The sequence below is a fragment of the Dioscorea cayenensis genome, chromosome 5 (assembly GCF_009730915.1).
Source record: "Dioscorea cayenensis subsp. rotundata cultivar TDr96_F1 chromosome 5, TDr96_F1_v2_PseudoChromosome.rev07_lg8_w22 25.fasta, whole genome shotgun sequence".
NCBI lineage: Eukaryota > Viridiplantae > Streptophyta > Magnoliopsida > Dioscoreales > Dioscoreaceae > Dioscorea > Dioscorea cayenensis.
The window spans coordinates 14,142,420-14,163,658 of record NC_052475.1 but is presented as its reverse complement, the minus strand read 5'-3'; the positions used below and the strand labels follow the sequence as shown (position 1 = coordinate 14,163,658).

The following is a 21,239-nucleotide window of genomic DNA, read 5'->3' as shown; positions in this document are numbered from 1 at the left end:
TTTAAGTAAATTGAAGACTAAGTTTGGCAAGTTTCATGGAAGACGCACAAGGACATGCGCCTCTGCGAGGGGACTGCGTGATGAGGAACTGAGGAGGTAGGCTAGTTGCCGGCAGTTGGGATCGGGAAGATTTGGCTACATCGACTTGGACTAAGCATGATCGAGAGGTTGATGGGTCTTGAGGTCGTCCGCAATGTAACCATAACTCAGTCAAGTCAGCAGTTAGGGCCATGTTGCAACTTATGTTACAACAGGATTTGCAACAGCTAATTTCGGAAGGTTTTTAAATTAGTAGCCGCGGAGATTCTAAAAGAGGTATGTGTTATATTTGGGACGTTGAGGCGTCTATATAAACCACCTTGCTCTGAGATTGAGTGTGCGACTGGAGCTAAAGAGAGTGGGTGCACAAGACAATCTAGAGAGGGTAGTGATCTTTATTGTTTTAAGAGTGTGAGTGACAAGTGTTTGTACTCATGTATTTTTACCTCTTTTAGTGGATTGTTTATCTCCGGGCTTGGCCCCTAAACGTAGGCGAGTGGATGCCGAACTGGGTTACCAACGTTGTGTATCTCTTTGCTTGTTAGTTTGTGTGAGATTTCTATGAGTAATTGAGCGTTCTCTAAAACTCACAAACCACACCGATGGAACTAACAGAGGTCACTCCATAAAAATTATGTATGACTTTTGTAGAACTTAAAGATTCATAAGAGTATGTGCTAGTTATTTTTGTCCTAAGCTTCGAATGATTTTGCCAATCTTTTTCACTCAACTATGTGTTAAAAAGATTTTTCATTATTATTTGATGTTAGAAAATTTATGTACACCATCTATGCAAACAATATTTATTATATAGATAATATGTTTAAGCAAAGATATATACATTCAACCATAGGAATTTGAATAGGTAAAATGTTAGATGTCTAATCTCATCCTTGAAAACTATGATAGAATAATCTCCACGCTTGAAGACCACAAGACTATGATAAAACTTCCATGATGATACTTCCATTGTCCTTCATGAGTACATCTTGGACACTGATGTCGGTCTATATAAAGTCGGTCTATATAAAATCCTTTAGATGACATGATTAACTCCACTTTAAATTTTAAAATAGATTAATATTTAAGATACTAATTACTATTAAACACTAGATTTTAATAATAAAGTTACAAACACAATAACTGATTTAAATCGATTTAAATCCATCTTATTCTAAAGTTAATCTAAATAAGATTTAAATTAATATTTGATTGTTGCATATTAGGTATGTAAAATTGAAGATGAGAAACTTGCAATTTTTTCATGGATGGGTTTTATATTATACACAGTTTAGATGCATTTCTGATAAATCTTCAAATTAGCTTGCTATATCTCACATTTCAAATTAGCTTGCTATATCTTACATGATTCGTAATTTTCTAAGTATTTGTTTTGTATGTAATGTTTCTAGTTTTGCAGCATATATAGGTCAACCAAAAGTCAATTACACATTTTTTTTTTTTCTGCTTTGCTGCTTATTGATTCTATAATATCTTATATAGTACAAATATTTTCTAGTAAATACCGATAAAATGGTAAAGATTGGGAAGTTCTAAGATACTAGAATTTTTAATAAGATGGTTTGTATAGAACATTATAGGGTGTTCAGTTTTATTATAGGTTTGAAAATTACATGTAATTGACGTTATGCGGATTTGAAATTTATTATATTGTTACAGTAAAAAGCTGAATGATTAATCACTGGATTATGGTTATCATTGGTGGAATTTAATTAAAACTTTGAAATATCCATAATACCTTGTTAGTAAATTAATATAAAGATTTCTATTAATGGAAAAGGGGGAGACAAGAAAATAAAGGAAGAAAGGCCTAGACTTTTTATTGCTAATCAAGGAGGAAAGAAACAAATTAGAGGTCCTAAGTAGCTTCTATAAAAGAAATAGAACAGAGAAACAAAAGGACAATAAATAAAATAAAATAAAAAGAAAAGTTGGGATATCAATGAGTGTTAATTAGAGAATTCTAAGAATAATTTCTCTCATCCCCTTATCATCTTGATTTGGAGGTATTTAATAATTGAGTTAAGGACTCAAGATTTTAGGCACTCGACTAAAATTTTCAAGGTGGATATGCAATATTAACAAATATTTATAATTAAAAAAAATTATTGAAAAATATTGTAATTTTTTTACTCCCAAAAAACTATATAATTTTATAAAATTGTTAATAAATTTTAGAATTCAACAAAATCACTGAGGAAAACCATTGGAGAAATAATTTCATGTAACTTCTAATACACACACACACACACACATATATATATATATATATATATAAAGATATAGGTTATATATATATAAAGATAGAGGTTTCAATGGGTTAAACAACTTATTTTGAATTTAAATTTTTATTTAAGTAAAATAGTGAGGTTTTATTTTTTCTTATAATGTTCGAATTATTTTATTTTTGGAAACTGATAGCTTAAAACCAATATATATATATATATATATATATATATATCATATGGGGATGTTTTTAAATTTTTATTTTTTTTTAAAATCCAAAGATGTTCTTGCAATAGCTATTAAATAATGATTGTGTATTTATACGAGTGTATGTAAAAAGTTACATAATAATTATTATATATATAAAAAAGTAACATCATGCATAGTTCTCTTAGATAAAAATCCAGTTATATATATATATAACGTCAATTAAAAGAAATTATTATTGTTTTTAGAAAATATATCTAGATCATCTTTCTGGGTCTGATCAGACGGCTAAATTCGATTGATGCCAATCTCTCGGAACAAAAGGTGAGTGAAACATCATTGTTTATGACAAGAAAGAGTGGAACAGGTTAACTTTCGTCAAAGCGTGTGGACAAGTTAAAATGGTCTACTGGGACACGGGGCATTCTGGATTTCTTCCAGTGTTTCCCGTCCTGACGTTATCTCCATTGCTTCGTCTTCTTCGCCGAGCTCTCTCTCTCTCTCTCTCTCTGAAGCCATCTGACCTGGTTCTGAAGCCTCTCTCTCCCTCTCTCTCTCTCTCTCTCTCTCTCTCATCCTTCGCAAACCCTAGTTTCTTCGATTTCAACAGCCCGTCCTCAATCCTCTCCCGATCTTGTTTCATCTGTACCAACCCTAATCTTGATCGCTTTTGATCCTGATTTTTCTCTGTTGTCATCTTGATTGGATTCCTTCACGGAGCCCTAATTCATTCGCGTTTCCTCCTAAATTAGGTCAAGAAAGCTCGATTCGGATTTTTTTTTGGGTTATTGGAGGGTTTCCTTGAATTTGAATCGGAGTTCGTGCTTAGTTTTGATCAAGTTTTGTTTTGTTTTTTTTTTGTTTTTCTTTGATCGAAACCCTAGGTGTCGTATTTTTGGGGATCTTGGGTTCCGTGGTTGTTTGGAAAGCTGAGGAACCCTAACCCTAATTGTAACCCTAACCTGTATCTTATTGTTGTGGCTTTGTGGTTATTGAGGAGATAAGAATGCACGGAGGAAGGAACAGGAAGGATGATTTGCCGAAGATCAATAACACCAACATTTTTGCGGCACTTGAGACGCTGAAGAAGAAGAAGAAGTCGGACAAGGATCAGGGCAAAAGCAAGGCGTCGTCGAAAAGCCTGGTCAAGGAGCCAGAGCCGCCTGTGTTCTGGGCGCCAGCACCGGTGACAAAGAAGTGGGCTGATGTTGAAGATGAAGATGATGACGATTACTTTGAGACCACTGCGCCGCCCAGTAACGTATGGGGCACTTCGGAGCCTCGGCAGACCAAGGAGACTGCTATTGTGGCGGAGGAGGTTCGTTCTTAGACTAAAGTTCTGTGTGTTTTTCTTTCTTGTTTATTACATCTCTGCATTCATGTTCATCTGCTTTTCTAAATATAGGAGTATTTGTAAATGAATGTACTTACTGGCTACCAATCATCATACTGTGTTTTTTTTTCCTTTTAGTTATTGAATGGGAACATGATGTGTATTAAAAGGTGGTGTATTTCTTTAATGCATGTTTGTCATAGTTTTTATTTCCATTTGGTCTTTTAATTATATCTGATATCATTCTCTAAGGAATTAAAACTACAATCCTTATATAAAAAGTTATTCATGCATACATCTACTGTTTGTTGTGTTTCTTTTCTTTTTTCTGTTAAAATGTTATTTATATTTAGCTTTTGGGAATTAGATATTTTACTGAATCAATATTGCTTGTCACGCTTGTTATGTTTCATATATAGCAACTTGTTTGGCAATATCTTGTCTCATTCTAAGTAATGAAACAAATCCATGCTTCTGCGAGTCATGTTTTGCTTGCCTCTTCAGTTAATAGCTGTTTACGTGCATTTGTTTCTGAAATAAGGTTAAGGTTGACAATCCTAACCACTTTGATATTTTGTGGATAACCATCATGAATATATATATATATATATGTATATATTCTTCATTACAACAAAAGTACAGACAAAAAGGATGTGCCCTTTCCAATAGCCATCACTTGTTACCCAGTTATTTGATTGGCAGGGAGATTTAACTAAATTTAACATTGAATATGTGCCTTCTGTCTTTTTGTGGTTGAGTAGAAATTCTCCCTTGCTTTGGTAGTGCATGCATCTCTGTCCATTTTGTGGCATTATCTTTTGAATCCCATTATTTGGCACAACTTTTGAACTTAGGGTCTTCCCTCTAACATGAGAGGCGTGTTTATTGACATGGATATTATCTGTACCTTTGGACACCACACACCAGGAGAGGGGATCTTTCAAAGCATGAAAGAAAATTTAAGATAATTGAAAATGTTAAGAAGAGAAGTATTTATGCGATATCCTTCCCCTCATGCTTTTTATGGCTGACATCTTTCCAAATCTTTATGGCTACAAGCCTACATCTTTGTTCTCTAGTCTAAACCTAGATGCTGACTGTCGAGGGAAAAATTCTGACTTTGAAATAAGTATTAAAGCTGCTGGCCTAAATAAGAAGATCAGATTAAGGTCAGCGAAAGTTCTAATCTACTGGTGGAAAGAAGATATTGTAAGATCGAAGAAATTCTAAATTGGAATGGCAGCAATAATAGGAAATCATCTTGGCAAAACAATCAATGAAGCCTCCATTTAAAGATGAAGCTCCTTGAGCCTCTAGGTACATCTGTGTCAACTTCTTCCTATTACTTGTAAATGTATCTACTTCAATACTATTGTAATAACTTAATCATGATAATAATTAGATTTCTTCATGATCATATGTGCCCTAAAAAAATGATTGGTGGATTGAATCTTACTGAAAGTTGTTTCTTGCTAAATTGTATTTATTCTATATTTAGAATATTGACCGTTAGGCACTAATAGGCATAATATATATATATATATATATATATGTATGTATACATATTTATTTATTTTAACTAGGCTTTATTAGAGATTACTTTGGAGTAGAATCTGTTGAGTTCATAATAGTCATTGAATGTATAGAATTTGATATTTCCTTGTGAATTGTTTTGAGTCTGTTTCCTCATATAGATTCTTGTTATGTTCTCTTTTATGTTTTTCTGCCATAAGGGAATAAAATACCAAACATTATTTTGGAACCCTTTTCTGAATGATGTCTGTAGACCATAGCCATTGCCTCTCATAGCCGATCCTGTGGGTTTTAACTATTTTCAAGTTAAAAGAAAGTATTATTATGTGGGATCTTGGTGTTTACTTTACTCAAATGAATGACAAACATTTTTGTTATTTAGCATTAGATCTTGATTGTTACTTGTTTCTTCTTGTTTCTTGTTCATTTTGGTTTTGCTTGTTACTTCTCATGATATTCATCTCTTTTAAGCACTTGAAGTTATATCTCTTTATTCATTTCTCTCTTAACATAATATGTTGGAGAAGCAATACATTTTATACTTTTACCATGTTCATATTGATATCATACAAGAAGAGTAAGAAGAATATACAGATAAAGTGGCCTAGTTGTTCCTTGGAATCCCTATATGAGGTTGCTTTGGGTCCTTCCAGTAGTATCCCCTTGTTGACACATTTCTTCTTAACCCATTTATGCTTCTGTCATGTTGGTTGCTGACCATTGTAACATTTAGCTTTATGTAATAGTATAGGTATAAAACATAAATAGATTTTAATTTTCTTTGTGAATGCCCACCTCAGGAAAGTGAAAGTGAAGATGAGATTGATGAAATTGATGATGATGTGGAGGATGAACCTGAACATGAACCTGAAGTTCCTGCCCCTGCTGAGCCAGTAGTGAAGAAACCGGCTCCGTCAATTGTTCCCAAGGATGCTGAACGACAACTTTCTAAGAAGGAGCTGAAGAAAAAGGAACTTGCTGAGCTCGATGCTGTTTTAGCTGAGCTGGGCATTTCTGGCAAAGATAATAATTCAGAGACTGATGGAACTAATGGTAATAAAGTTATCAACTCTGATGTGCATTTATGTTTTTATTTTCAATTGTTTCTGTCCCTGGCAGGTATTTTGATGATGTTTTTATTGTCTTGAACATGTAGCATGGCGGAACGCCTGAATTTTTGGACTTGAGCCTGCTTGTAAATATTTCTATTCTGTTAATCCTATAAAATGTGAGCTTTCATTGACTTATTTTTTCGATTTTTCTATTTTTTTAATTTCTTCAGGTGTTGCTGATAAAAAAACAGAGGAGCAGCTTGGTGAAAAGAATGATAACAATATACCTGCTCCTTCGGATAGCAAAACTTCGAAGAAAAAGAAATCGAAGAAAGATAAATCCGCCAAGGAAATTAGAGATTTAGAAGAACAACTCAATGGCATGGATGCCAATACCCCTGGTGAAGGTAGTGGCACTGAACCTACAGAGGGAGATGCATCTGGAGCTGATGTTAAAGACAAAATAAAGAAGATGACATCCGTGAAGAAGAAGAAAACAAATAAAGAATTGGATGCTGCTGCAAAAGCAGCACAGCTAGAGGCTGCTGCTAGGAGTAAAAGACTGGCTGCTGCTAAGAAGAAAGAGAAGAGCCATTACAATCAACAACCTGTGCGGTAAGCTGTTAATCCTTTCATGACGAGCTTTATATAAATATATATATATATATATCCTCGGTAACATTTGTTAGAACACCAAATAAACACTTTGGCTGCCCTTAAGATGAGTTTGTTACAATGGATGTTGTTGCTTTATATGGAGAAGTTGAAGGCTTGTGCCCCGGAACATTGTCTGTAGTAAACTTAGTAAAATCCTATGAAGATTTTCTTTATATAATCTTGTTCTAATTAATTTTCTTGCCATTGCACTCTGTGTTCTCGTAGTCATATACCAGATATGTAGGTTGGTGTTTGATTAAATGAAAAATTGAAACTTTTTATGCCAAAGCCATGCGATCTGAATGCTGCTTAGGCTTAAAGAGAAGTGTGTCTTTCATGAGCCCCCAAAGGCCAATGGTTTTGGTGCATTCTGTGCACATAGGGGTTGGAAACGAGCTGGGCTTGATTGGGATAGGCATATTTTAAGCTTGGTTCTAATTTAATTTTGGAAGTTTGATGTCAGTTTGATTTAACTGGAAATTAAAATTATTTATTTATTTTTTACTTAAATTTAATTTGATTGGACTCGAAATTAAAATATCATTTGCAGTTTGATTGTTGTTTTTAATGATATACAGGACAATTATATGATAATTTCAAGTAAATTTATATAAATTATAATGTATTTATATATTTTAAGTAATTGAGTTAAGCTAAATAGGGTTTAGTTAATTTCAACCTGAATGGCCACACTCGAGGTTGGTTTGAAATCTTACGATGTTTGAAATTGGTCCATTTTTCCAAATGCTTAATAACTCTTACTTTCTCAGTTACTCGGAATTATTAAAGCTTATGGTGTACATTAGTTAAAAGTATTTGGCTTTACCGCAATATTTATTTTTTACTTCTAATGTTTTTAATTATATGTTTAAGTACTGTTATCAGCCTATATTACCTCCATCGTTCTTACCATCATTTGGAAGTTTAAGATTGAAACCCTCTACTTTGCATCTGACAATGAATCCCTGAGCGCTTCTTTATCAAATAAGATTATTAGATTAGGTTTTGCCACATATTGTCATTGTCATCTCATCAAAGAGCTTGTGAGCTTCCACAACTTTTCTTAATAGCCAAAATCTTGTGTGTAATTCTCTTTGTTGTTTATCCCCTTCAAAAGAACTGCAAACCCTTGAAACCCCCACACCATGTTCTTGTTAGCACGGTCTACAAAGGCCTTTTTACACTGTTTTCTTTTCTGAACAATTCATCTGCCTTTATAACCTTCTGCTTTCTTGCAAAAGACATAAGTGATGTGTGGGTTAACTGCTGTCAAAGAAACACTTCATCGGGTGAAAAGCTCAGATACCTTATTTACATTTTAATCTTTGCAAAAACCAATTAATCAAGATATTGTAAGTAATTGGATCAGGCTCTATCCTCTTCCCATCCATTTGCTTCAGTAACACAAACCTCCTTGTTATGCCCATTCATAAACAATCCATACACAGGAAACACCATCACATGAGCCGAGCATGCAACATCCAGCAACACCATATTTCACTACCCATCAAATCAATGCAATTGTATTGTTGTAGTAATTGTGGGAAAAATTGAGTAAAAGTGACTTTAGAAATACCTATAGCACAAGACCGACATTGGATATGTTCACAGAGAAGCTTCATCTCTCATGCATAGTAGGGCTTTAATTTGCAATTCTTCATAGGTTCATACCTTTTTCTAAGACCATCTTTTAGGCATCAATTGCCATTAAAAATATAAACAGATATAGAGATGCATCAATTATGATGACCAAGAGATTTCTATAATAATGCATATCAAAAGAATAGTGAATAAATAGAAATGTACAACTTTTCCATAGCAATGTAAATTATTTCTATAGTATTGTACAGTACTAAGGCCAAGAGATTTGGATCCTTGGATTGCCCGTCACATAGTTTTAGTGAAAATCTGTCTTTTGTATGTGCTTCTCATCTCACATTATATATAAATTGGTTTTCAATATCCCGACACATCAAGTCTAAATTGAATTTACACTTTGTAAAGCTAAATTTGTTAATATTTTTTTTATATAAATGAGACAAACACAGTATAGTCAAGGGTGTGCAAGAGCCGAGAATTGATTATATAACACATATGTCCTTACCTGGTGACATGAGATTTGGGTTGCAAAACCTGCATTCACAACTGAGGATTCGTTACCACCATTACATTCAATAGGACTTAAATCCATATCAACGTTTTTTGTAGTGGGGCCAATATAGATAGGCTATGAACCTTTTCGATAAATACAAAACAAAACTAAAAAATTTGTACAATAATTTCCAACAATCCTCACATTTGATTGGAATATTGAAAGAAAAATTAGAAAACATATGAAAAGTATTATACGATGCAACAGAAGTAGGTGTGTGTGTTGGTTTGAACCTTTTCATTGTGATCAAAATCTGTTGCTTATTATACAAGTCCAAAGCAAAGTGCACATCTTAAACTTGGGACTTTTAATGCATGGGGACAATCATTAAAAGCACACATAGTATATATTGTTAAGAATAACAGCAATACAACCAATATAGTATGTATAACAACAACATAATATTATAAGAAACTATAATAAAAAAGACACAATATTTATTAAAAAAAACCTGATGAGGCAAAACCACAACCCGTCGGTTTATATTGTGCAAAGAGGACTTCTAAAATTTGCCTTATATTTTCTCTAGAATGTTCTTGGTTAAGATCCCCATATTACTAAAGCATTCTGCCTTCTAGATCAAGAAAAAAATCTTTTATATATTAAGGTATAATTAATGTCTTTATGTTTTCTAGCCATGCCTGATTTATCTTGTTTTTCAAGTGCTCGCAGGGTTTAGGCACTTTCCATAGACTACGGCCTCATAGCCCCACTTACATAAATCAAACCTTCAAGGGTTACCAGAATGATTCTAGCCTAGGGTTACTAGAATGATTCTAGCCTTGTACTGATGATGCTCAATCTAATTAAGAGTAAAACTCATCATATGCAATTGTAGTAATAAAACAATAATAATCAGAGGCTCAAATATATATAATTTTTTTATTTAAAAAAATATTACAAATGCCAATCTTATGATATAAGCTTTCCATTTACCATGAAAACAATCCCCGTTTAAAATCAAGTTATTGTTAGGATCGAGAGGGAGAGGGAATGTATATATGTTCTCACGAAACACTCTGGTTCACTTATAATATTGAACTCTTAATACTAGAACAGAATGAGAGGAAGAGTTGTTTAGAGGAAATAGATAATCAAGATGCTCTGAATTCCCTCTCTCATTTCATTCATTCATTCAAGCATTTAAACAAACATCTGATATGCATGCCAGTGAAGCAGCATAGTTAATACAACCAGAACTTTGAAATACAAGAATACAAACATACAGTGAAAGTAGATACAACAATAAGATAAATTTGGATTGATGTGATTCCCAATTCAGGTCTTTGAATTGATTTTTTTCTTCGACCTTGGTGGAGAGTGAGTGGAGGATGGAGTGTGTGCAGGAAACACAGGGGAGCAAAGCGGCGGTGGCAAATAGTGCAATGTCTGATCAAACAGCCTCAACATCCTCCCCTTGATCAGAGAAGTCTCTAATTCCCAGCTCAAGTCTATGTGCTTCAAACTTGCATCTTGGCAATGGTTTGGTAAACGAATCGGCAAGTTGCTCTTCATCCTGCAGATGTTTAACATCAATTGCTTCATCTCTTATAAGATCCCGGATGAAGTGAAAGCGGGTGTCAATGTGCTTTGTACGCCCATGGTGAATAGGGTTTTTGGCGATACAAAGTGCAGACCGATTATCACACCGAGATGAGCGGTGGAGCAGATTGTGCTTCATTCAAATCTCCCAATAAACGGCTCAACCAAAAAGATTAACGAGCAGCGATCGGAGAAATATACTCGCTTCAGTGCTAGAGCAGGCGATGATGGCTCGTTTCTTGGAGCACCGAGCTATAGCTCCTGAACCAAGTGAGAAAATCCATCCTGTGGTACTCTTTCGGTCATCCTGAGAACCGCTCCAATCACTGTCGGAATAACCAAATAATTTAAAATTTTCACCTCTGTTATAATGAATCCCATAATTAACTGTTCCACTGATATAGCGTAGGATTCTCTTCAAGGCTCCCAAGTGATGCATACTTGGTTTTTGCATGAACCGAGATGACAAGGAAACAGCTTGAGCTATGTCTGGTCGAGTATGAGATAAATATAATAGCCCCCCAATTAACCTTCGGTATCTCACTGGATCAGTTTCTCCTGAACTCATTGGTCCGAGATCAGACATCTCGAAGGTATTCATCATGGAGTTTTTGAATTCCCTTAGCTGCATCTCAGAAGAGCCCATGTATAAAATATCATCAACGTACAAACAGAGTAATAGAACGTTGTGATCTCCTCCCTTCTTACGGTACACAGTCGGTTCATTTGGACTGCAAATGAAACCCAATTGAGTGAAATATGTGTCGATGTGGCTATACCACGCTCGAGGAGCTTGACGGAGGCCATACAAAGCTTTGTGAAGTCGATACACACAAGTTTCTCTTCCTTTCACTATAAACCCTTCCGGCTATGTGACAAAAACCTCTTCCTTGAGCTCTCCATTAAGAAAAGCCGATTTAACGTCAAGTTGATAAACTATCCATTCTCGTCGAGCACCAATGGACAGAAAAATCCTCACTGTCTCCATGCGAGCAACTGGAGAGAAGATTTCTTCAAAATCAACTCCCTCCTGCTGAGAATACCCTTTTGCCACAATACGAGCTTTCTTCCTTAACAGTGTTCCATCTGGATTAAACTTCGATTTGAAGACCCATTTCAAACCGATTGTTTTCTTCTCTTCTGGTAGAGAGGTTAAACTCCATGTTTTGTTTTTAGTAATTGCAGTAACTTCTTCCTTCATGGCTGCAATCCAATCTTTATGCTTCGCAGCATCTTCGTAAGTGATGGGATCTCCAACAGTGAGAGCAAAAGAGCAAGAGTGATAGATTTCGGAGAGATTTCGGTACCTCGTCGGAGCGCCATCGTCTTCTCCGACGAGATCTTCAATATTTGGAGAAGAAGAAATAAGTGGAAGACGATGATCCGGTCGTTCAAAAAACTGATCGAACGGTGTGGATAGTAGACGAGCTTTAGTTCTAGAAGTCACGCTTTCCTCACGTGCAAGCTCACAGTTTGATGGAGCTGACTCAGCACGCTTCAGCCAATCCCACGCTTTTTCTATGAAAAAGCGAACGCTTCTGTTGACGTGTACGCGTTTAGAATCCGGAACGATGATCTTATAGGCCTTCAATATTCCGCTGTATCCAATAAAAACGCCAGCAAGTGACCTGGAGTCAAACTTCGACCTGAGTTGCGGGTCAACGAGCATGAGCGCCAGGCACCCGAAGACTCTGAAGTGATCCACACTCGGTTTCTCTCCGGTCAAGGCTTCCAAAGGCGTTTGGAGCTTCACAGCAGAGGTGGGAGACCGGTTGAGAATATAGACGACGGTGGCGATGGCTTCGGCCGAGTATTCCGGCGGCACAGACATTTGCCTTAACAGGGTGCGCGCCATCTCTGTTACAGTCCGGTTCTTCCGCTGGGCCACTCCGTTCTGCTGAGGTGTTCGAGGAACAGATAGTTGATGCCGAATACCTGCATCTCTGCAAAAGGTATTGAATTCTTTGGAGTTGAACTCTCCCCCACGGTCAGTGCGTAGTATCTTCACTGGGAGAGACAATTGCTTCTCCACCAACACTTTGAACTCTCTGAATTTTTCAAAAGCTTCTAGCTTTCTTTGTATAAAGAACACCCAACTGTGTCTTCAGTAATCATCAGTTAACAAAAGGAAATAGATATTACCTCCTATGGATGGAGTATTGATTGGTCCGACGAGATCTGCATGAATTAACTCCAATGGAGCTGCAGCTCGCTTTGCCATTCCTTTGGGAAACTTCGTCTGTGTTTGCTTTCCTTGAGAGCAAGCTTCGCAGGGTTGTACATTGTGATGTTTGGTATCCCCGACACCAACTGTTGCTCTGTCAGTTGCTTCAGCTTCTTCACATTTATATGACCATACCTTCTATGCCAGAGGTCAGAGACCTCTCCATTTTGTGCCAAATAAGCAGATCCGACATCATCTGCTTCCAAAGGGAAAAGGTTGTGGGTTGTCATGCATACCTGTGCTATTCGAGCTTTGGATTCGGCATTCTTGATGTTGCACACACCTCTGGTGAACTCAACATCATACCCGGAATCCATCAATTGTCCAACGCTTAATAGATTATGAGCAAGGTTGGGGACGAATTGCACATCATTCAGGGTAGTTAATCTTCCTCTGCTTGAACAGAGAACCACACTTCCAATTCCCTCGACTTTGAGAGCATTCCCATCTCCCACTGTGATATATCGACATGGAACTACTTCAAGACTTTGAAACAGATTCACATCTCCGGTCATATGGCTGGAGCAACCGCTATCAATGAGCCAAACTCCTCCTGTTTTCTCAGTTTCTTCACTAATGGCCATAAATGCAACTTCTGTCTCCTCTTTTTCTTTTTCTTTCTCCTTTTCTTCTTTTATAATGTTGGCTTCTCTGTTTCTATACCAACACTGGGCTTTCACATGCCCAAATTTCTTGCACACAAAGCATTGAACACCTTTGTGTGTCTTGCTACCTTCTCCTGGGCGACTATCCTCTGTGCGACCAGCATCGTAGCTTCTGTCGCGCCCTCTTCCTCTTCCTCTGTTGTACTGACGACCACGTCCTCTTCCTCCGGCTTGAGCATATCCTCTTCTAATGTGAAGAGCTTTTTCTCCTTCCTGATGTTGTTCTCCTTCAATATTTAGTATGAACTCATGGTTCTTCAACAAACCACTGAGTTCTTCTACCGTGAGAGTGCTGAGGTCTTTTGCGGATATGATGGAGTGAACCACCTTAGAGAACCTTGATGTGAGACCTCTCAAAAGTTTGGACAAAATTGTCTTCTGAGGGAGTTCTTCTTTCATGGCTCTAATTTGGTATACAATGTCCAGGACCTTGCTAACATAATCTTGGACTGTTTCTCCATGCTTCATCTTAACTGCATCAAATTCCCGTTGAAGAGAATGGATTTGGACAGTTTGATTAGTTGTATTTCCTTGGAACTCTGTTTTGATGGTTTCCCAAGCTTGCTTTCTTTGTTTTAGCTTCGAGATTCTCACAAGGATTACGGTGTCTAGAGCACTGTTGAATGAGATACAAGGCCTTTGCATCCTTTTTTTAACACATTCATTCAATCTAGCTCCATCACCTTCTTCACTGAACCCTCTTCTCAACTAGTGTCCACAAATCCTTGGACTCGAACATCGTCTTCATCATCAAGCTCCAGAGATTATAGTTTTCTCCTTTGAAGAATGGGACGTTGGCATCCCTTGCGGATGAGGAGCTAGACATTTGGACGATCTACGATACCACTTTGTTAGGATCGAGAGGAGAGGGAATGTATATATGTTCTCACGAAACACTCCGGTTCACTTATAATATTGAACTCTTAATACTAGAACGAGAATGAGAGGAAGAGTTGTTTAGAGGAAATAGATAATCAAGATGCTCGAATTCCCTCTCTCATTTCATTCATTCATTCAAGCATTTAAACAAACATCCGATATGCATGCCGATGAAGCGACATAGTTAATACAACCGAACTTTGAAATACAAGAATACAAACATACGAGTGAAAGTAGATACAACAATAAGATAAATTTGGATTGATGTGATTCCCAATTCGAGTCTGAATTGATTTTTTTCTTGACCTTGGTGGAGAGTGAGTGGAGGATGGAGTGTGTGCGAGAAACACAGGGGAGCAAAGCGAGCGAGTGGCAATAGTGCAATGTCTGATCAAACAGCCTCAACAGTTATGAGTAACAACAAGACGAATCATAAACAAAGAGAGTCCTAATTTTCATCATTCATCTTCAAGTAAAATTTTCTCAAAGAACATAAAGATAGATTAAGGGATCTATATCAAATTCTCAAATGACAACCACAAGACAAAACATTGCAGGTTGGTATGGTTTTTCTTTGAAAACCTGTCTCCTCTGTATTTTTTTATTTTTCCCTTAGTTTAGTTTTTTTCTTTGTCCGACTTCGTTTCTCATACCTGTCCGAATTCGTTCTCATCCCTTGTTTTTCTACTGATTCTCGCCTAAATCCAAAACACACATTGAGGGTATGGATGATTCAAATTTTTTTTAAATTTAATAATTATTTAATTTTATTTTTAAATATTTTAATTTTTTAGTAAAAAATGATAGAACACCTCCATATATGTATACGGTCATAAGTAGGGATATAAACGGGTTGATATCTTTGTTTTCTTATATATTATATGATATTTTTAATAAATAAAAGCTATTTTAAAATTTTTTTAAAAATAAATTCCAAAGTCGATATTTATATACATATTATAATAAATACTTTTAATTATATCAAATAATACAATAGAAAAGAAAATTTTTAATACAAATATGCTTATGCAAGACATACTAGTATGAAGGCTGTGCTTACTTTGCTATATATATATATATATATATAGAAGTTTGGCTTTTAGAGTATTCATAAAATTGTACATATATATATATATATAAATAAGAGAAAATTACTGTTCTATATATAGAAGTTTGGCTTTTAGAGTATTCATAAAATTGTATATATATATATATAAAAATAAAGAAAAATTACTGTTCACCCCTCATGAATTTCAAAAATTTCTAAATAACCCTTCCAATTTTTGCACACCCCGGACAACCCTTCAGTTTTAATTTAAATTCCCTTTTACCCTCTCACAGTCACTTCAACTGGGTTAAGTTTATGAATTTTCATTTTTGCCGTTGCAAATGGTGGAAAAAACCGCTCAATCACATCATCTTTTGCACTTTATGCAAATTTTTTTTTCCTTCTTGTTTGTTTTTTTCAGGCAAAGTTTAGAAGGCTGTGCACATCTTCTTCTTCTTCTTCATCTTCTTCTTCTTCTCATTTGGTTTGTTCGATTTGAGTTCTGCCGGTTTCACAATAAGGTGAGAATTTCTTCGTTGCTCTCTCTCTTTGATCATTCTGTGGGAGGGAGGGAGTAACACAATTTAACGTGCAGACGGTCTTGTCAGTCTAGAATTTGAGGAATAGTCATTGGCACAGTCAATGTGACATCCACATGGCTGTGCGTGCTCTATAACCCGTTGGAACTCAACTCTTGATGAATATAGCTCCATCAAACGTACCATTAAGAGTTTAGGGTAGTATTGTTTCAATTGCTCATCTCCACACATGTTTTGATTGCTTTATACTTTATTGTGCTTGCATGCGTACATTGAGGACAATGTATATTTTTAAGTGGGTGGGGAGTTCCATTACACATGTTCTATACTTACGCTTTCATTGTTCATGCTCATGTAACCAATGCCAGTTCACCTTAGTTGTAATGGTTGTATTATTAAGTTTAGGAGAATTTTTAACATTGAATGTTCGCATGCTCTAGTTTTACTTAAATTTTTAGGAATTTTTGCCGGATTGACACTTGTTGCACTACTCACTCATTAAACATAATGGAAACTCAAGTTCGACATTTGAGGGGACTGTTTTAGTTTGTCTCTTTCTTTAATTTCTTTGGAAAAGAAATAAAAAATAATAGATATATTTGTTTGTTTGTGCATTGGGGGTGGAAAGAGCTACCACCTCGGAAGTATGAAAGCTACCTTGGCGGCCATTTAGGAAATGACTACCTTAGGTGATGTGTGAAGCTACTACCTTCTCTTTTCTCTTTGTACATAAATAAGTCCCTCTCAATTAGAGCTTTGAGGAGTACATGTTGGGTTGACTTGAGTGAGTTTTCACACACTACACAATATTGGGCTGTTGTCCTTTTTATTCAAGTTTTTAGCTAGAGCATTGGTTTTTCTTATTCGGTGTTAGAATGTTTCCTTACTTGTAGAATGCTTCTTTTGCATGCTTTTGGTGAACCTAAGGCCAAGCACTTTCAATTTTCCTTCTTAAATGCTTTAATGTTTTATTTTTGCTTGAGGACAAGCAAAAGCTTAAGTGTGGGGGAGTTTAATAAGTGCTTGTATATAAGTAATACAAAGTATTCATTTTCTTATATTAAGCATTACTTTTCTAAGATTTTATCCCTTATTTGTTTGTATATGTGTTCTTTTGTGCATGTAGGGTTGTGGAGACAATTGTGGACGAAAAAAACAAAAAGTAGATCGTGGATGCATTTGTTGATGAAGTCTTGGATTGAACAAACATGAAGACACAAGTTGTTCTCAAATACATGTGGGTGTGTGCCAACCTCCATTATGCTCAAGCGAATACCCAAAGTGGGGGAGCACAAAGGCAGTCATACTCACGTGTTCCAACTTGTACAATACTAGCAAGATCTTTATCAATGTGATTTCATTGAAGACACAACACAATCTACCGCAAGGATGTGTGCCCATTCATGTGGCCTCGATGAAAAGAGTGAATTTGGGAACATTTTGGCAAAGTACTGTAGCAGTTTACTACAACAAACCACTGTAGAAGTTACTGTTCACAGCTTGCAGAAAACCAAATTCTAGAAATTCCACATGCCGGTGTGGATGCCTGATTCCAGCCACTATAAATACCGTGACTTGAGACATTTTGAAGAATCTTTTTCACATCTTTTGTCCACCTTTGGAAGCGCTCGTGGCTAGGGTTTGGAGAGGCTTTGGCTAGGTCTTTGGAGCGGTTCTAAAGCCTTCGACATCGAGTTCTTTTGTAAGAGAGTTATTGGGGGAGCTTTTGTCGGCATCGATTCGGCGAGGTGTGCCCTAGGCTTGACAAGAAAACCTTTGGAGAAAATGAGGCGGCTCCACAAGACCATCGATACAGATTATAAGGGGGTTTTATCTATGGATAGCATGTTTTTACTTTCGATTTCATTATTGATTGTGTATTGCTCCATGGAGAGCTAAAACCCTAGTGGGTACTTGGACTTGTAAACCCTAAGATGATTTTGTTTCATTGACTCTTATTATGTTTCTTTAATTGATGTTTTAATTGAGTTCCAACCTTGAATGTTTGTTGTATTGATTTTCCCTTAGAGTGATACTAGGGTTGAGAATCTATATGTGTAATCCTTGTGAATGAGTGACACTTCATTGGGATTAGACAAAGCTAGGTTGGAGAGGGTTGAGAGGGTGAGTCGAGAAGTAGCGGAACGTCCCTTTTCCCTTCCAATGTGGTTTATCCTACCTCCACATTCCAAGAGTTCTTTGCGGTCATGATAGAGTGAAGTGCTAAGAGACAAACTCCATTGGGGCATAGTTGCACAAGCAACAGAGTGAACTGCTAAGAGACAAACTCCATTTTCTATCGATTGCCTCTCCTTATTCCTATTGCACTTTCTTTTCTTTTCTTTATTTTCATTTGCATTGATATTGTTCACACAACTCATCAAGTGTTTTCACAATAGTTAAATAGCAATACTTGTGTTTCCAAGTACTATTCCTGGTGGATATGACTACCCACTCACCAGGGTACTTTATTACTTCGACAACCCGTTCACTTGCGGTACACACACGCAAGGGGTGTGTCATCCAAACATTTATCATAACTAAATACAAAAATTTGATGATCCCATTTTCAAATAGAAAGTAATTCCAATTCATTTCCAAATCTAAATACTTACATATGAATTGCAAATAATAAATAAATAAGTAATTCAAAATATAAATCAAAATAATCAATCTTTTTCTCAAAAATTCCAGAAGTTCAGAAAACTAGAATTTTCGAGTATATATGTATAATAAGATTTATATGTGGAATACTTACCTATATAATGCCTAGATTTCAACTTCACACCAATCAATTTTTCTTAAAAATTCCTATATTTGGGAATAACCCATCAAAATTATAGATGAAACAAATTCTAAAATCCAAATGAATGCAAAAACATTTCCAAGACACTAACAGAGCTACAAAAGTCAAGTGACAAATAAAAAATTCCCCTATGACCCTTAAGATGAAAAACAACAAAGCTTTATGAATTCTAATCCAAAATAGGAATTTCAACCTTCTAAGAAAACCAGACATCTACATTTATAACATATCTAAATCTCATAATAATTTGAGATCTACAGAATTTAAGCGATCGCTTTTAAAAAATCATAAACATGCAACCAACAATTTCAGATATGTTCGTTTTAATAAAACATATCTCACTACATATAAATTCAAATAAGATTAAACTTTAGGAGCATATAATTATCTCAAAATTGAACAACTTTATCATTAAACATGAGTCCTGATTTAACCTCTAAGATCATTAAATTCTCTAATCAAACTACATGCTTTCTGCAGGAATGCCATTAAGCACACCTATAGAAATTTGATCATGTTTCACAAATTATAGAGGTAACGATTCTGAAATTTGGCAGAGCCAAAGATACAATAATTTTCTACAACTTTCTTATATAAGTTTAAATTTTAATCAGATACTACAATCATGAAATATTTATTTTATTTTATTTATTTTAATTTTTTGTTTAAAAGAAAACGCTGGACTTTTTTGAAAACTTCCATCCCATGTCTCCCACGCCTCCCCACACCCCACTCATGACCTCACAACCACATCCACAACTTCTGATCACATCCTGGCTTTAAAAAAAATTGTGAATATGAGAACTGGCGTCTTCTTCCCATTTGCGTGCTTGTGGTTTGCGAGGACGAATTCTTTTCTATGTTAGGGCTTGTTAGAGGTAAGGATATGATAGTTTAATTTGTTTTGATTATTTAGAAATTTTGTGGTTGATATTATGAGATTAGAATGTTCTGCCATTGTATCAATGTAGGTAATAGGTTGATTTAACATTTGAGGATTTTTATTTAGGGTTTTTTTTTAAAAAAAATGGGACGTTGTTGTCACCATCAGTGAGAAAGAATCCTCTGATTCTTAGTTCTGTTGTTGGAGTATTTGATCCAGTACTTTATTGAAGCATATTTAGGGCTTGATTGATTAAAATCTTGAATCCTTGGTTGATTGTGGTGATTATCCCTTTTGATACGGTCCTTGATAAAATTTACAATTGAAGATGCCATTGATATTTCGGTTTGTGGGGATAAAAGTGAGAATGTACAAGTCTATCTTGAAGATAATCAATTCTTGAGGTTTTCTTGAAGAGCTTTTCTTTGGGATGTGATTTTTTAGAAATTGGATGGTTATAAGGTTGATAGGTTTCAGAAATTTTGTCTTATAGCATAGCACATATATCTATTTAATTTGGGAGTTCTAGAGACATAATTTGGAAGATATCACAATACAAAAATTGGAGCTATTGATCTTGTTTAGCTGACTACTACATTTTAGAATTTGTGCATAACTATCCTGTAAATTATATGCTTTAAACTCAGGTGACATGGACAACATTTCTGTGTAGCCCTTAAGAATTTATTAATAAAAAGAGTGAAGTCCACAAAGTCCTCCCTCCTTAAAAAGAGTTTAGTCCTCTAAACTCAACACTGCTCAATCGAAAAGATACGACTTTAAAAAAATCTGGCAATGTTATAATCCATCACTTGATCGTCATCTAGTTGGAAGCCTTCACCAGCTCCCGATAGAGAGACTTGTTAGTGATACTGCTATACAAAAATCATACATATAAGTCCAAACATAGTTAGAAGTCACAAAATCTACAAATAATTACCGAAAGTTCAAATTATCTTCTAATACTCAACTTCATTGGAAGTAACATATTAACCGAAGGCTTTTCAAATGTAGCTAATCACAAACTACTAGCCACACTAAGTACAGCCAATTTGAAATGATCGACAATCAAACAATCAAGAAACTCGAGGAGAACAAAAAAAGTTCTCTAGCATAACCTCAAATGATGGCAAGGAAGTGAGCTTAACCAGCGCATCAAAGGTTTGGCGTTGCTATGGATATAACAATTAAAACACAAGCAAATAATCAGCATTCTCAATCCCATGTCATGGAAAGATTTTACCTTAGGCTTTTACAATATTAGATGGTAAAAGAAAGTGGGATCATTGTGCAAGTAACATGAATTGACTTATCTCAAAATAATCCAAAGATTAAACACTGTCAATGGTACAAAATCCAAACAATCAAACTTGCCATAAAAGAATCAAATCTAAGGTTCAAAACCCAATAGATGCACAAGAACAATTAAAGAC

The 21,239-nt window shown here is 35.5% G+C and overlaps 1 protein-coding gene across 1 annotated transcript; it reads left to right on the top strand.

Annotated features, from left to right (window-relative positions):
• Positions 1-2,886: 2,886 nt before the first annotated feature.
• Positions 2,887-7,261, top strand: LOC120261298 (protein SHORT ROOT IN SALT MEDIUM 1). Its single transcript, XM_039269138.1, has 3 exons — positions 2,887-3,811; positions 6,160-6,412; positions 6,642-7,261. The coding sequence occupies exons 1-3, from the start codon at positions 3,500-3,502 to the stop codon at positions 7,028-7,030; spliced, it is 954 nt and encodes a 317-aa protein (XP_039125072.1). The 5' UTR covers positions 2,887-3,499; the 3' UTR covers positions 7,031-7,261.
• Positions 7,262-21,239: the final 13,978 nt, after the last annotated feature.